The 17,080-nt window shown below is 39.7% G+C and overlaps 2 protein-coding genes across 2 annotated transcripts; one reads left to right on the plus strand and one right to left on the minus strand.

Annotated features, from left to right (window-relative positions):
* Nucleotides 1-1,107: 1,107 nt before the first annotated feature.
* LOC113461747 (cysteine-tryptophan domain-containing zinc finger protein 3-like) lies at nucleotides 1,108-15,454 on the minus strand. Its single transcript, XM_088702868.2, has 9 exons — nucleotides 14,388-15,454; nucleotides 13,700-13,815; nucleotides 13,476-13,564; nucleotides 8,896-9,058; nucleotides 4,156-4,359; nucleotides 3,914-4,059; nucleotides 3,231-3,355; nucleotides 3,018-3,106; nucleotides 1,108-1,429 (listed from the first exon to the last, which is right to left on the minus strand). Exons 4-9 carry the CDS (start codon nucleotides 8,926-8,928, stop codon nucleotides 1,229-1,231), a joined length of 798 nt encoding a protein of 265 aa, XP_088558994.2. The 5' UTR covers nucleotides 8,929-9,058; nucleotides 13,476-13,564; nucleotides 13,700-13,815; nucleotides 14,388-15,454; the 3' UTR covers nucleotides 1,108-1,228.
* LOC149752980 (uncharacterized) lies at nucleotides 14,924-16,158 on the plus strand. The gene has a single exon (XM_089924797.1). It carries the CDS (start codon nucleotides 14,924-14,926, stop codon nucleotides 16,076-16,078), a length of 1,155 nt encoding a protein of 384 aa, XP_089780923.1. The 3' UTR covers nucleotides 16,079-16,158.
* The last annotated feature ends 922 nt before the right edge of the window (nucleotides 16,159-17,080 follow it).

The following is a 17,080-nucleotide window of genomic DNA, read 5'->3' on the forward strand; positions in this document are numbered from 1 at the left end:
CAATTAGCATGTATTGGCGCAAGCGGTTTTGCATGCATAGAGCACTAAAAATTGATGATTGAATATATATATATATATATATATATATATATATATATATATATATATATATATATATATATATATATATATATATATATATATATATATATATTGTGCGTGTGTGTATGTATGTATATAGAAAAGGACTAGGCCATAAACATTTTGTTTTTTTGCTTTATTTGGATAATTTTTAATCTAAGTGAAATGATGATTTTTAAAAAATTATTCAATAATTAAGATATTAGAGGAAACTAAAAGATGGGGAGAGAAAGGAAGAGATTTCTCACCGTTGAAATCTTCCCGGAAAAGGGCAACGTTAAACTCTCTTCCCGGGACAGGACAACGTTAAACTCTCTTCGCATGTCTCCAAGAACTACTTGAATTCTCTTCTGATCCCATGCCATATCTCCCTTGGAAAGCAGAACTACTTGTTTTCTTTGTCATGGATATGTATTTATTTATAAACTCTTCCACTTCAACTAGGAATAGGAAAGCAGTCCGTATCCTCCAGATTGGGATCAACTGCAACAGTCGCATACTGCCCTCATCGCCGAACCCGCTCCGAGAAGAAAGAAGAGAAAAGAGAGAAGAGAGAAGCAAAGATGGATTCCATGGTTTCAAATCACCGTACCCAGAGCATCCCTGTTATATGCTTCTTGAAGAACAAACATTGCATTGGCTATGGATACCCAGGCTGGAATACAGTTTCACCAGTTTCAGCATAAATATATTGAATGTATCAGCAAACAGAGCTAAGTTAGCTCATTAGCATTCTTATCCATGAAGTAAGGTTCCAAGTCTGATCCAAGATGATTGCAAACTCACCATTTTTCTCACCCAAAAAATAGAAAGAAAAAGAGAAGACATTAAATATATCTTCATGCAGGAAGGAAAAGAATCCATAAATTCCAGTTTCAGATAAAAGGATAACTTTATGTTTAGCTTTAAATGAAAGAATGAATGAATACAAAAATAGGGGAAAAAATAAAATGAATACAAAAATAAAAAAAAATATTCAAGACAATAATTACAAGAGAGAATGTTCCTCTGTCCTGACCTGGCAAAGCTATACAGGTATATACATTGACACATTGAGGAAAAAAAGTTCTGCAACTATTCTGCACAGAAATCCATAAACACTATACACTTGCTTTTTAATATGTCAGATCTTAAATTGGTGCTCTAGCTACATCCCTACATTCTTCAATGAGAATGTGATCAGGCGAACAAACTCTTCCACATCATAAAAACTGAAATCAAGAGCCTTCTTCACTGATGACAAGCTCCCGGTTTCATGTCCATTGGTGCAAGAGTGGTGTTTGATAGCATGTTCCAGAGCATGATGAGATCTCATGGATGCATCCATTGCAGCAGTAGCATGCACCGGCTGTAACACAATAGGTAGAGACCAGGGCCGGCCCGAGCCTTAGGCGGTCGCCTAAGGCCCCGGGCCAATGGAAGGCCCCCGGGAGGTGGAGAGAGAGAGGGAGAGGGAGAGAGAGAGAGAGAGAGAGGGAGAGGGAGAGAGAGAGCGAGAGGGAGGGTCGGTCTGACCGTGACCAAAAGGAAGCAAAGGCCCCATATCAAGTCTTCCCCCTTGATGGAAGGGAGGTGGAGAGTTTCTTGGCCTGCAGAGGGGAAATTTAGGAAGTTGGGGACGGTAGTTTTGTTTTGGATGGAGAGAGAGAGAGAGAGAGAGAGGAGGGATTTGGTTGGCTTGATACACGCCTGAAGCCACTCTTATCTTTCATCCCTTCTCTTGTTTGGTTTTGGTCTTGGTTTTCCTTCCCTCACATTAATTTTCTCCTCTCGGTTTCTTCTCCCCTCTTGGGTAGTAGAGAGAGAAGGAGGGAGGGGGTTGAATGGCTGCTGTGTTGTGATGTTGCGGTTGCTGCTTGGGTACTCACTTGAAGGGGAGATGGAGGGATGGGACTTTTATTAATTAGATGGAGTCAATTTCCCATAATGCCCCTACTTTCTCTTATAGAGAAGCGACAAATACTTTTCTTTACCTTGACCATGAAGTGCCATGGGATGACCTTTTCCTATTCCGCTCTTGCTTGACATGATAAACAATATTGCCAAGCATTATCTCAGTTATTTAATCAGTTTTATGGTCCTTTTTTTAGGATAATTACTTTTCTGCACTTCCATTCAAAAATAATATTAAATTAAAAAAATTTCTTGCCTATCTTTATTAGATTCATGTATCTTTGTTGAAATAGTGTACTTGATAGCTATCCATTTTCATATCATTTTTTTAAATATTTTATATTTATTAAAAAAAATTATTATTAAAAAAAAGGCCTCATTCATTGGATTCGCCTTAGGCCCCCAAATGTATTGGGCCGCCCCTGGTAGAGACTTCAATTAGTGATTCTGGAATCAGCAGAAGGCACATGCAAATATAAGTTATCCTGGAAGAAACGTGTGTGATTTGAATTTATTTCTAAGATGAATTATGTTTTGAAATTGCACCAGTATACTCAATTACATTATGCTCTTAGATTCAAAATCAGGAATGAGTTTATGTGAATGGATGGAAAACAATAAGCTTTTCAATTTGACCACATGCACTTCCCTTTTGTTTATCCTTTTGCACTGGCTTACAAAACACATGCATGCCCATAGCGGGTGTGCATGCAAATTCTGTTTGCAGATAAATGCCAACAGGGTTTTTCATGGAACTTATCATCTTTCAGGTTTGGATTTTAATTGTTTTGCAAGGTTTATATCTAGACACCAGGGTGTTTGGTTTCTTCTTTTGTTGTATTACCTTGTCTTCTAGGTATTTAGCTTCCCCTGTTTTATATCATCTGAATATCTATATTAGTTAACAGCAAGCTCTTGCCTACCTTCACTCCCCACATTAATAAAAAAAAAAAAAAAATCAACCATACATCTAGTGGAACAAACAGTTGCTGCTTCCTTTCCAAAATATCTAGCAAAAATTAGAAGAAGATAATATTACTTACAATGCTGAGGAGCTGCTTTAGATGAGATGCATTATCATTCTTTGGTTCGAAATTCCATAACATCCTGGTATCTCCCTTATATAAGGTACCTGGATTGGAGTGAGAATCAAAGTATTAGTCCAACAGAAGATATCTTATCGTAATAATGCATTAATTAGGTGCTAATAAGAAAAGCCAAAAAAAATCATAAACTGATTTTGGTAAAGTGATTACTTTGGCTACTTGAACAAACATGCTGCAGTGTAAAGGCACCTCTTAAGTATGCCACCTCCATGCACTTGTATGCAAAAGCACCAACTTCAGTTTTTCCATTCTTCTCATTTGTTTCTGCACAGTACCTGCATTTAAAGCACGATTCAAGTTAATAAATTGATGTTAGTCAAAAATTATTAAGATTGTGAGAATGTAAGTCTTCAAAACACGAAAAAATTGTATGGTGGAACTTTCTAAACAGGGTAGTTAGTGGGCTAGTTTTGGTCGGAACTTCCAAAACCATAAACAGACAATATCGGCACTACAGGCAAAGAAAACATAAGCTTGTGTGTTATTGATGTACATTAAGCAAAAAAGATATAATACAGAGTAAAATTGTTTGCTTTCTCCACGCATTTACTATATTCTTTCAGAAAAATATCAAGGTCTTTTAATTGCTTATTGACTCGCAATTGTAAGTTGCGATCTTCCAATACATCAACAAAGGCCGTAATGGCAAGTGGTTTTGAATCCTTATGTACATCACTTTACCACTGCAATTGTCCAACAAACATCGTTCCTCCAGTTCTCCAGGTTAGAAATAAGCTTTTCAGCAGCATAAATGTCATAACAATACAAGCCAAGCATTATACAGGATATGTTTAGTACATATTATACTTCAAAGAAGTGTTTGTATAACTTACTTGAAAAGATTTGCTGCATCAATGTAGCCACGAAATGCAACTGGAGCATTCCTTGGTCTGAGGCACTCAAGCAAGTATGCACCTTTCAAAAATTTTAATCCTGCATGCAGGTAGATCTCACTGATCTCAACTTCATCACCATTAGCCTGCAACATTTGAAACATCATGACCGATCTTATATAAAATGAGTTAGGAATAGAGAGTGAACAAAGAACGAACAGAAGAACAAAAATTCTCCAAACCATCAAACGATCAGCCGAACTTCTCAGATTCCTAGCTTCATATAGAGTAAATCCTGCCAAACTATCATCAAAACAATCTGCAGGATCATAGGATATGTCCGAGCTCGTGGTTGTGTCATCACTCTTCTGTTCATGACCATATTCACCTGCAGCACCTGGTTTCAGGATATGAGGGTCATGTCTGGTATTGTAATCTCCGTAGCCCTGCTTCACATGCCAGAACTAGAGTCAGATAGGACTTGCATGTAGACGTAGTAGTAATTAGGTTTCAGAAACATAAAATACTTTCCCATAAATAAAATAAATGTAGTGGGAAAAATACTGAAAGAAGCACAACTACATCCTTGCGAGGAAGGTTTGAGGCGGGGCAAGCCAGCGAGTGCTTGCAGAAGGGTCCCGCACATAAACATATAAAAATGTGCCATATTCACCAAACATGAGTCCTGCGAAAAGAAGGAACGAGGAGAAAATTATAATAGATGATGTCAAGATCGTACAAGATAAGGAGGAATAAAGAGTTCTTGATCAGTCAATGCAAGGGGACATATTGATTGAGCAGTGAGAAAATGGTAAAAGATGGGGAGAGAAAGGAAGAGATTTCTCACCGTTGAAATCTTCATGGGACAGGGCAACGTTGAACTCTCTTCGCATGTCTCTAAGAACTCCTTCGATTCTCTTCTCCCACGCCATATCTCTCTTGAAAAGCAGAACTGGAAGGAGTACTTGTTTTCTTTGTCATGGATACGTATTTACTTATAAACTCTCACACTCCGAATAGGAATAGGAGAGAGCGGTCTGCATCACCACGTGTTAGGCAGCAAGGTCACCGGCTTCTCCACTCTAAAACTCGCCCTCACCGACGAGGGAGGGCATTGATGGAGTAGCAGGGAGCTGAGGAGCGCGGGAAGCAGGGACGGGTGGAGGCAAAACCGCTGATGTCCTCCGGATTAGGATTCACTGCAACGGTGGGATACTGCCCTCGTCGTCGGACCCGCTTCGAGAAGAAAGAAGAGAGAAGAGAGAGGAGAGAAGCAGAGATGGAGGCCGTGGTTTCAAATCACCATACCCACAGCATCCCTGTTGCATGCATTGAGGCCCAACAGGGTGGCATCTTGTCCAATCTAAGAAGGAACCGGGTTGGTCCCGTTCCACTGGAATTAACCTAACTTGTTTTAGGTTAGCATTGCGTCGACCTATGATTCATGTATTGGTTGAGTCAGTTCATGACTTGACCCATTAACTAGTGTTTGTTGGGGCGATTTGTCTTGAAATCAAAGTCCTTTACGAAGATGGTTCGAATCAGCAAAGAAAATCCAAATGGATTTTTGGATCCGTTATAGTTCACTTAAGAACCAGCTTCGTAGATGAGTTCATGCATGTAAAGTGTTGTATACATAGATTATAATTGTTGTAATGGTCTTATATGCTTTATATGGATTGTGAAGAGATATTCATTCTTTACATAAAAGAGAGAGTTGCATGTTGATGTTTTTGTGTCTATTTGGATGTACATGAGCATGTCTGGGAAAATCAGTAGTGCAGTAAGATCAGCAATAGGTAGCCTTCTTTCAAATACTTCCAACCTTTGTTGCAGTGGGTTTGACGTTAATTGGACTTGGATCTTGGGATTGAAGTAACTAGCTATTAATTCTGTCAAAAGGTAGTATTTTTCTTCTTCTTCATTGTGTGCTGAATACAATCATATATAGATACAGAGCAAAGGAACCTATTCTAGCCTATGCATATCTTGCGGCAAAAAATAAGGACATCCCTTGAAGTATGGGATTTACATAAACAGATTTCTATACTTATCTCGTTAGACAGCTCACGCCAACACTCCCCCTCAAGTTGGTGCATAGATATCTCTTATGCCCAACTTGTCAAGTGAGTTGTAGAAGTTCCTAGCAGACACTGCTTTTGTGAGTACATCAGCCAACTGGTCTTCTGATTTAACAAATGGAAGCTGAATAATCTTTTCTTCTAGGTTCTGTTTGATGAAATTCCGATCCACCTCAACGTACTTAGTGCGATCATGTTGAACCGGATTGTGGGAGATAGCAATAGCCGCCTTGTTATCACAGAACAAGTTCATTTCGGAACTAGGAGCAACACCGATCTCAGCTAGCAGCTTTTTCAGCCAAAGGAGCTCACATATTCCCTTGACCATTCCCTGAAATTCAGCTTCAGCACTAGACAAGGCAACTACCTTCTGTTTCTTGCTCCTCCATGTAACCAGGTTGCCTCCCACAAAAGTAAAGTACCCAGCAGTAGATTTCCTGTCCGTGATGTTCCCTGCCCAGTCCGCATCTGTGTAGCCAGCAACCTTCAAATGACCATTCTTTGAGAACATAAGCCCTTTGCTAGGAGAGGACTTCAAATAACGAAGGATTCGCATTACGGCATCCATATGGTCTTCACTTGGGCAGTGCATGAACTGACTCACTACACTCATAGCATAAGCAATATCTGGCCGAGTATGAGATAAATAGATGAGTTTACCCCCTAGCCGTTGATACCTCTGTTTGTCCGCTGGTACTTGATCTACATATTCTCCAAGTTTATGATTTTGGACAATTGGAATATCAGCAGGCTTACACTCTAGTAATCCTACCTCTGCCAGCAAGTCTAGTATATATTTCCTTTGGGAAAGAAATATGCCTTGTCTTGACCTTGCCACTTCAATGCCCAAAAAATATTTAAGCCCTCCTAAGTTCTTCATCTCAAATTCAGTTGACAATTGCTCTTGAAGCCTGGATATTTCTTCTACATCATCTCCTATAATTATCATGTCGTCTACATAGACTATGAGGGCTGTTATTTTTCCCAATCGATGTTTTAGGAAGAGGGTGTGATCAGAGTTGCTTTGTTGAAACCCATATTTCCTCATTGCCGAACTCAACCTGCCAAACCATGCTCGAGGTGATTGCTTTAGTCCATACAATGCTCGTTGTAACCTACATGCGATCTTTGCCTCTGATGTAGCAGTATAGCCTGGTGGAATATCCATGTAAATCTCCTCTTTAAGATCACCATGGAGGAAGGCAATTTTTATGTCAAGTTGGTGCAATGGCCAATCTAAGTTTGCTGCAAGAGATAACAAAACTCTAACAGTTTTTAGTTTGGCTACAGGTGAGAAAGTTTCCTGATAATCTATACCATGTTTCTGTGTATAACCCTTTGCTACCAACCTCGCCTTGTATCGATCAATCGACCCATCTGCTTTATATTTAATGGAGAAAATCCACTTGCACCCCACTGTCTTCCTCCCTTCAGGCAACACACTCAAAAACCATGTGTTATTTTTCTGCAATGCCTCCAATTATTCTTTTATAACTTCAGCCCATTTCCGATCCGATAAAGCTTCTTCAACACTACTCGGAATCTGACATGAGGAGAGTGTATGTGAAAAAACCTTGAGAGGTTCTGATAATTTTTGAGTAGACACATAATTGGCTATTGGATACTTGGATCGCCGTTCTTCTATGTCTGGGGAGTATCGAGTTGGAGGCTTGCCTCGATTGTGTCTGACAGGTAGAACATAACCCGCAGATGTATCTATAGCATTAGTTTGTAAAGGTGTGGTAGGAGAGCTTACCTCAGGAATATTCTCAGCAGGAGGATCGTCGGGTACAAAAGAGTGAGGGGATTCATCAGATTCTGCATCTTCTAATGATTCAGGCACTGGTTCAGGTTCAGATCTAGGTACATGTTCAACCATATCATCAGATTCTGCATCTTCCAATGATTCAGGCACTGGTTCAGGTTCAAATCTAGGTACATGTTCAACCATGTCGTTGTCATCATTCGAATGTGCTGGATTTTCACCAACGTCTAACACTTCAACATCAGACCAATTCCGTTCTTCACTATAGATCTCCCCCTGAAGAGGGGAATTGGATACCGGTGAAGGGAAAAAAAATTCAGATTCTAGGAAGGTGACATCCATGGTAATGTAGGTTCTTTTAGCAATGGGATCGTAGCATCTATATCCCTTTTTGTGTACTCCATACCCCAAGAATAAACACCGGACAGCACATGGGTCCAACTTAGTTCGTTGATTTTTATGGAGGTGAACAAAAGCAACACCAAAAATTCGGGGAGGAATCATCAAAACAGTAGGTAAGGAGACATGATCAGAAAGCACCTTTAATGGAGTCTGAAATTTAAGGCTTTGGTGGGCATACGGTTCAGTAGATACACGGCTGTGGCAACAGCATCATTCTAGTATCTATTTGGCACATGTGCGTTGATCAATAGAGCACGGGCAGTTTCTAAGATATGCCTATTCTTCCTTTCAGCAGTACCATTCTGTTGTGGGGTTTGTGAACATGAGGTTTCATGGAGAATACCATGGCTGTTGAAGTATGTCTGGAATGGTTTAAAAACATATTCCCTTCCATTGTCAGAACGAAGGATCCTAATTTTTGCAGAAAATTGTGTCTGAACCATGGTATGAAATGATTGAAAAATAGCAAATACTTCATCTTTGTGTTTTAGGAGGTAAAGCCATGTCATTCGTGTGCAATCATCAACAAAATTACAAACCAATGATGACCAGAAGATGTCGTTACTGGGGAAGGTCCCCAAACATCGGAATGTATTAAATCAAAAGGAATCATACTTTTATTCATGCTCATGGGATAAGAAGCCCTATGACTTTTGGCTAAGATACAAGTATCACATTTAAAATCTACGTGTGTTACTTTGGAAAATAACCCAGGTAGTAAGTGCTTCAAATACCCAAATGATGGATGCCCAAGTCGATGATGCCATAACCAAATCTATCTCTCCTTGTTACCAACCATGTGGTGCATGTGATTTGCTCGTCTCGAACTGAAGTCATCCACGTAGTATAACCCCCCCTCTTAGTACCACGCCCAATTATCTCCTTGGTGAGAATATCCTGAAGAAGGCAAAAAGTAGAATACATCAATACCACACAATTAAGATCTGAAGTAACTTGACTTACAGACATCAGTCTATTTGAAAGAGAGGGTACAAGTAATGTATTAGATAATGAAAGGGAAGGAGATAAAGTCACTGTTCCAGCCCCTGTAACTGGATAAGTGACCCCATTGGCATTTGCAACACAATTCCGTCTCGGCTGAGTTGTATTAGAGAAATCCTTTGAATCAAATGTCATATGGTCTGTAGCCCCAGAGTCGAGAATCCAATCCTCATCATCATTGTGAGTAGAGATATGAAATGCCTTACTCAAAGTACCTGGATCATGTGAAGATTCGGCTTGAGGGATGAGGGATAACGAAGAATCGCAGGTAACCACAGCAGCTCTCCCAGTGTGGTCATCATTAGCAATGGTTTTCCGTTTTTCTCATGCTTGAAGGTCATTCCACCAATCTGGATATCCATGTAGTTTGAAGCAGGTGTCACGGGTGTGTTTGGAGTTGCCGCAATGGGTACACTTCATGCAGTCAGATGGTAGTTTTGTTTTGGATGAGGAGTTGGATTTCCCGCTGCTCAGGGAAAGAGCTCCTGGTTTCGGTGGCATCTGGTGATGGCTTCCCTTGATCCCTTTGGAAGCCATAACTGCTCCTGGAGTAGTATCTGCACCCGAGATCATCACAGTCTGCCTGACCTCTTCCCTACGGACAAATGCATAGGCCTGTTCCACCGTAGGGAATGGTTTAATTTGGAGCACATCACTCCGAGTTTTATCCAATCTGTCATCTAGTCCATCAAGGAAAGTATAAACTCGATCTTCCTGTAGAATGGAGTTGTATTTCTGTATGTCAATAGCACACTCCATCGGGTTGGGACGACGAAAATCGATTTCTCGCCACAACCCTTGAAGGTTTGTTGTAGTATTTTTCAATGGATCCACCCGCCTGCTTCATACGAGTAACACGACGTCGGAGATCATAGACTTGAGACGTGTCTGTCCCATCAAAATAGGTTGTAGCAGCAGAAACCCAAACCTGTTTTGCAGTTGGGAATCGGATAAAATTGGCAATCAAGGAAGGGTCCATCGAATTGATCAACCATCCCTTGACAATGGCGTTTTCGGTGCGCCATCTCCTGAATAAAGGATCGGTTTCTGGAGGCTGAGGGGAGGTCTGGGCTCTAGTCAAGACCTCCGTCATTCTTGTAGTCAGATTGTTAAGGATGGAATCGGTCTGGGAATTGGTTTGGGGAATGAGAGGTTGTGTTAGGTCTCTAGATTCCGCCATGGAGTCTATCGGGTCTGTTTTTTTTTTTTTTCTGGTCACACAGTGGTTTGAGCAGAGGTCCTAGGGACGTGCTCTGATACCATGTCAAAAGGTAGTATTTTTCTTCTTCTTCATTGTGTGCTAAATACAATCATATATAGATACAGAGCAAAGGAACCTATTCTAGCCTATGCATATCTTGCGGCAAAAAATAAGGACATCCCTTGAAGTATGGGATTTACATAAACAGATTTCTATACTTATCTCATTAGACAGCTCACGCCAACAAATTCTATATGAGTTTATCCAAACCCACCTAGGGTCTTGGGCTTAATTCCATGTTCTTTGCTTGACTGACATTTTATAGTTAGCTCTTGCCTATCTAGCAGAATTTTTTTTGAGAGAAAAGGGGTCCATCTATGTAAAATTATCCTAGCTCGAATTTCTCTGGATGTACTACTTAAAAGTCAAATTCAAAATTTCGGGTTGCTATACAGAGTGGTGTGACCCTTGTTGAACACCGGATCAAATCCAAACGGCTAATTATATGTACATGGATAGCACAAATAGGATTGTACAAGCCAAAGTAAATAGTACCTTGGCCTAACGCCAAACAAATGCTCCCCCAACTTCTCTCAATGCTAATTATTTTAAACCCATCTACAGTACAAGGACAATGGGCTAGTGGTAGAAGGTGGGTTTAGAAAAGGCAGAGGTGGCAATTTGAGATCAAGGATTGCCAGAATGGAAATTGGTTTAGAAGACAATGGAGGAACTAATGCTTACAGGGATGGAAGGAATGGTGGGAAATGAGGTCGGAGGAATTTGAGGCTAGTGGTAAAAATTAACTCTTTATTCCGCTAATTGTCTCTATTTTGCATGATTCATGTCTTTCTTTGATGATTCATGCCTTTCATTTGCTTCACTCTTGGATGATTAGGTGACTTAGGATGAAAGTCCGATGAATTGTAGGTCCTTTCTGCATCTAGAGTTACAAAAAGCGATTTGTATGTGCATTTAATTGAGTATAATACATATCTTGGTTCAGTGTCTGAATCTAAAAATTGGACTTTGGGCACTATTGTGAGCTAATGAGGTGGAGTTAGCTAATTTTTTTAATCCAACATGTAGTTTTTATACTTTCATTTCTTTGAAGAAGTTAGTATTTGGTATGAGCACAGTCATCCTGGAACCTTTACTCCTCCATATCCTACCCTTACTTTCCGTCTGATTCATCTACTTTGCGTTGCAATTATTCTCATAGTTTCTTCTGCCATACTTCCTGTCATGAATGCGGATTATATTAGTAATAGTTAACATGCATTTCTGTTGTCAAGTTTTTTTTTAAGTTCTTTTATCATTATTTAACTCTATTATATTTACTTTCTATATTTTCAGGAAATTTTTTGAAATAAAACTGAACATTAAAACTTTTATCCTAACTTTTGTCAAATATCAAATTTTGAGACTTTTCAATGAACCATATGCTTCATAAAGTATAGAAAGCAAACAAAATGAAGTGCCCTTCATCAACCAATTCTCGATACTTCAAGCCAATATCTTTTCTTTCTTGCATGGCAGCATTTTGAGAAGCTGCAAACTTTCATATGGTCTGTAAAATGACCAAGTAAAATTATTTGTTGCAGCTGATAGCACTAGTTTAATATGTTTTGAGATCTTCCATATCAATTAAGAGTCCCTTAGAACAAAACTGAACACAATTTTGTGATTTTATTTTTGCGGGTAATTTTTAGTTTCAGACATTGTTCATTGCATAATAGCAAAGTACTTCTGATTATCATAAGGGTCATTATGTTAATTGATTTAAAATTTTCAATTTTTACTTTGGAACCCTTGTTTCTTTTATTCTGTTAGTAATTCCCTGGTTGCTTCATGGCTTAATGTTTTGACACATTCAGAAGGAAAACAAAACAAATTTTTTTTCCAAGTAGGATTTCCTTTTCTCATTTTACATTATACGTATTAGAACATATCATGTTTATTAGTTTCAGTTGAAATGTAGTATAATGATTTTCTCATTGTTGCAATTATATAAAATACTCTAATGAATACACTGTTTCTTATAAGCAGGTAGTCGATGATAGAGACATAATTATTCTCTCAGTGAAACCTCAAATTGGTATGTCATTACTGCATAACCTGTACAACAGTCTTGCTTAATCGTGCATGCATATTTTTATGAAAGAAAAAGTTGATAGTTTTCTGCATTAATATTACCAAATATTTTGGTATATCAACTTTATCAATGTGAAAACATTGTGTTGCAAAGGATTTATTTATAATGTTGAAAATTCTTGGATAAATTGAACACTTAAATTCTACAGTTGGGTTAAATTAGGCTTTTGATTTTGTTATCATGGATACTAAAGTCATGACTGTCTTCACTGAACTATAACATGCTTATTCCACATCCGAGAATTGCATGAGATATCCTGCATTAGCAGGTCAACATGCAAGGCCTTCCGCCTATGATGTGATTACTTTATTTAATATCAAGTGGTAGATTCCTAGTTAAAGTTTCTGGGAAAGAACATGTACCTAATGTACCCACTGAGAATTTCAAACTTCTACAATTTCCTAAACAACTGCGAAGTGGTTGAATTTATCTTTCTGATGGTCATGTGAAATAATTGATTTGTTTTGACCATTCAATCATACAAAGTCTTCATAAATCTCTTAATTATCAGGCTAAATAAACAAATATAATTCTTACCACCAACACTTAATCACTTGCAAAAAGAGTAATCATTTATTCAATACCTGCTCCGCAACAGGAATGCAATCTATTTTGTGCTGGCTCACAAAACACATGCATGCCCATAGCGGGTGTGCAAGCAAATTCTGTTCGCAGATCAAGGCCAACAGGGTTTTTCAGGGTTTTGCATGGTTTATATCTAGACACCAGGATGTTTGGTTTCTTCTTTTGTTGGATTACCTTGTCTTCTAGGTATTTAGCTTCCCCTGTTTTATATCATCTGAATATCTGTATTAGTTAACAGCAAGCTCTTTTCTACCTTCACTCCCCACATTAAAAAAAAAAAAAAAAATCAACCATACTTCTAGTGGAACAAGCAGTTGCTGCTTCCTTTCCAAAAGATCTAGCAAAAATTAGAAGAAGAAAATATTACTTACAATGACGAGGATCTGCTTTAGATGAGATGCATTATCATTCTTTGGTTCGAAATTCCATGACATCCTGGTATCTCCCTTATATAAGGTACCTAGATTGGAGTGACACAATCAAAGTATTAGTCCAACAGAAGATATCTTATCGTAATAATGCATTAATTAGGTGCTAATAAGAAAAACCAAAAAAATTCATAAACTGATTTTGGTAAAGTGATTAATTTGGTTACTTGAACAAACATGCTGCAATGTGAAGGTGCCTCTTAAGTATGCCACGTCCATGCACTTGTGTGCAAGAGCAGCAACCTCAGTTTTTCCATTCTTCTCATTTGTTTTTGCACAGTACCTGCATTTAAAGCATGATTCAAGTTAATAAATTGCCCTTAGTCAAAAATTATTAAGATTGTGAGAATGCAAGTCTTCAAAACACGGAAAAATTGTATGGTGGAACTTTCTAAACAGGGTAGTTAGTGGGCTAGTTTTGGTCGGAACTTCCAAAACCATAAAGAGACAAGATCGGCACTACAGACAAAGAAAACATAAGCTTGTGTGTTATTGATGTACATTAAGCAACAAAGATATAATACAGAGTAAAATTGTTTGATTTCTCCACGCATTTAATATATTCTTTCAGAAAAATATCAAGGTCTTTTAATTGCTTATTGACTTGCAAATGTAAGTTGCGATCTTCCAATACATCAACAAAGGCCGTAACGGCAAGTGGTTTAGAATCCTTATGTACATCACTTTAACACTGCAATTGTCCAACAAACATCGTTCCTCCAGTTCTCCAGGTTAGAAATAAGCATTTCGGCAGAATAAATGTCATAACAATACTAAGCCAAGCATTATACAAGATATGTTTAGTAAACTAAAAATTAGTATATTATACTTCAAAGAAGTGTTTGTATAACTTACTTGAAAATTAGTATATTATACTTCAAAGAAGATATGCAACTGGAGCATTCCTTGGTCCTGTTATTGGAATTGTGAGGCACTCAAGCAAGTATGCACATTTCAAAAATTTTAATTCTGCATGCAGGTAGATCTCACTGATCTCAACTTCATCACCATTAGCCTGCAACATTTGAAACATCATGAGCGATCTTATATAAAATGAGTTAGGAATAGAGACTGAGCAAAGAACAAACAGATCTCTCCCTTCAAGTAACGTAACCCTAATTATTTTAGGTTAGCGATTAGACCATCCCGGGTTCCGTCCCCAGTGAGGATGGTAACTCTATCTCGTCTCTGTCCACTGAGTCATAACTCATAATTCGACTAGGAACTCTGTCTCGTCTCTGTCCGCTGAGTCCTAATTCGACTAGGAGCCAGTATTGACGTCGAAACCGACTGAAATCGGAAACAACAGAACGGAAGCGCCTTCATATGCGCGTCCTCCTCTGTCCTTTGGTTATCGTTGAGGGAGTCGGCGACAAAGGAAGGCCAACCCTATGGAGCACCAGAAGAAGGAAGCCATGAAGACCTTGGAGCAAGCCGAAGAGTTGTTTAAAGCCAACGATTTACAAGGCGCACTCACGCGGGCAGAGAAGGCTCGAGGCCTCTTGCCCTCCCTTCCCGGTGTCCTTAACGTGCTAGTCGCCTACCACGTCCATGCCGCTGCCAGGGAAAAAAAGCTACCGTCCGGGGAGACCGACTGGTACTATGTCCTATTCGTCCGACCGTCGTCCCACCCGGAGGTGATCAAGAGGAATTACAAGATCTTCCGCCTCCTCACCCACCCCGGCAAGAACAAGTATGCCGCCGCCGAAGGTGCTTTCAAGCTAGTCGAGCAAGCTTGGAGATGCATAAATTCTTCCACCACCAGTCCGGAACCCCAAATCACAACATCTCGTCGACATCCACCACCGCCTCCCGCTCGGTCTGGCGATGCCAAACCGAAACCAGCCACCAGGAATTCTGATGGCAATTTGGTATGTCCGCATTGCCAAGCAGAGTTTGGTTGCAACATTGCAGTCGAGAGCCCTGTGCTTTGCAAGTGCCAGAGCTGCTACGGTTGCGCCGTGATTACACCGGAAAACAAGTTCACCGCTTGTAGACACGGTTTGCCGCCTCGACATGAATGGACTTCTCCTCCCTCTCTTCGTCATCCTTCTCTTCCTCCTCGGCCAGGCACAGCACAAGCCACCTCCTTCACTCAGCCCTCTTCGTCGCAGTCGAGCATACCGAACTTTCTGCTGTGCCCCTTCTGCGCGACTCGGAATAGCTACGCAGTAATTGATGGCCTCTGCCGCATCACTTGCAAGCAATGTGGCGTTCCTTCTTCCATCAAAATGGATGGTGCCTCCTCCAACAAAGGTGATCAAACTGGTGCTGCCTCGCCGCCGAGTTCGCAAATCGGCATGGTAATGTGCCGAAAGTGCTGCACTCCGTATGACGGTGAGATACCGATCGGCCCGCGGATCCTTCGGAGGTGCAAGCTGTGTGGTTCATGGGCTTCCATCAAGCTGGAGATCAAGCAAATCACTGTTTATGGTGATCAGCGGCGCACACCGGCTGCCGACCTGCCGAACCAAACTACTCCTGTGGTTCCAGGTAGTGGTGCCAAGCCTTCAGATTCGCCGACTGCCGGAGATTTGGTTCGTTGACCCTATGTGTAATGGGGAATAAAGTGTAATGGAGATGGGAAGGGCCGGAAACATTTTTTGCGATGCCCTTACAATAGATATAGGAGACATTTTTTAGTTATTGAACTTTAAATTTAGTTTTTTTCATCTTTATCACGATGGTTAGGAGTGTTTGAGGGATTTTTTTTTTAATCAATTTATGTCATTATGTTCATGCATATTGTGTTTGAGCGTTCTTCTCAGATTGTACGGGAAAGGTTCAATTTTTCAATCACGGTCGTTCACATATTACACAAGGCTATCATAATTGACCAGTTCTAGAGGATTAATACAGCTTGCTATGTCTCGCGTGATCACATACCACACGAATTCCAATCCTTTATCGGAAGCGGCCTATCCTTGCTCTCAAGATTACACGTCTATCGGAAGAGGAATCAAGCGGCAGATTGGCTAGGAGGAGGACTTCACCTCGGATACCCAGGTCTCCATTCCATCCACTTTGAGGAGATCTAGATGCGTCTCGGAAAGCATAGAAAAGAGGCTCTAACGATATTATCTGATATGGAGTCAAAAAGGAGACGACAAAAATTTATAGAGAACTAATGGCAGCAGAATTTTATCGTTCATGCTGAACATCAAACAGTTGCTGCACTTCTTGTGACGACTTTTCAACACCATATATTGGTTTGCCGTATCATCACAAGGAAAAAGTAATATGGTAGTACTATGGACTACTAAGACACAAATGCTATGGGACATTAGAGAAATGTTGTTTTCTGACTTTCTTGTATTTATATTCTGGCACAACCGCTTATCTAAATATAAAAAAAAATAGTAATAACAAGGTGACTGATTCCTCTTACTTTGACAAACTTTTGTACTGTTATATCATGACCCGGTGCAAGTCAAGGCAGAATGGCTGGCGGACTATATAACTGAGCTGAAGTATTAACACATACAACGCACATGATGTGATTTCCCAAACAAACTAATGATTTTTATTTATTCCCATAATGTGCCAAA

This window comes from Phoenix dactylifera, chromosome 8, assembly GCF_051530095.1.
Source record: "Phoenix dactylifera cultivar Ajwa chromosome 8, Ajwa_hap1_PhDact_Kaust_v1.1, whole genome shotgun sequence".
Taxonomy (NCBI): domain Eukaryota; kingdom Viridiplantae; phylum Streptophyta; class Magnoliopsida; order Arecales; family Arecaceae; genus Phoenix; species Phoenix dactylifera.

Coding starts and splice junctions, on each gene's coding strand:
- LOC113461747 (XM_088702868.2), bottom strand. CDS start 8,928: ATGGCATCATCGACTTGGGCATCCATCATTTGG. Junction 4,360..8,895: donor CTTGGGCATCCATCATTTGG/GTATTTGAAGCA, acceptor CATGTGAAGCAG/GGCTACGGAGATTACAATAC. Junction 1,430..3,017: donor TAAAGCAGCTCCTCAGCATT/GTAAGTAATATT, acceptor ATTGTGTTACAG/CCGGTGCATGCTACTGCTGC.
- LOC149752980 (XM_089924797.1), top strand. CDS start 14,924: ATGGAGCACCAGAAGAAGGAAGCCATGAAGACCTTGGAGCAAGCCGAA.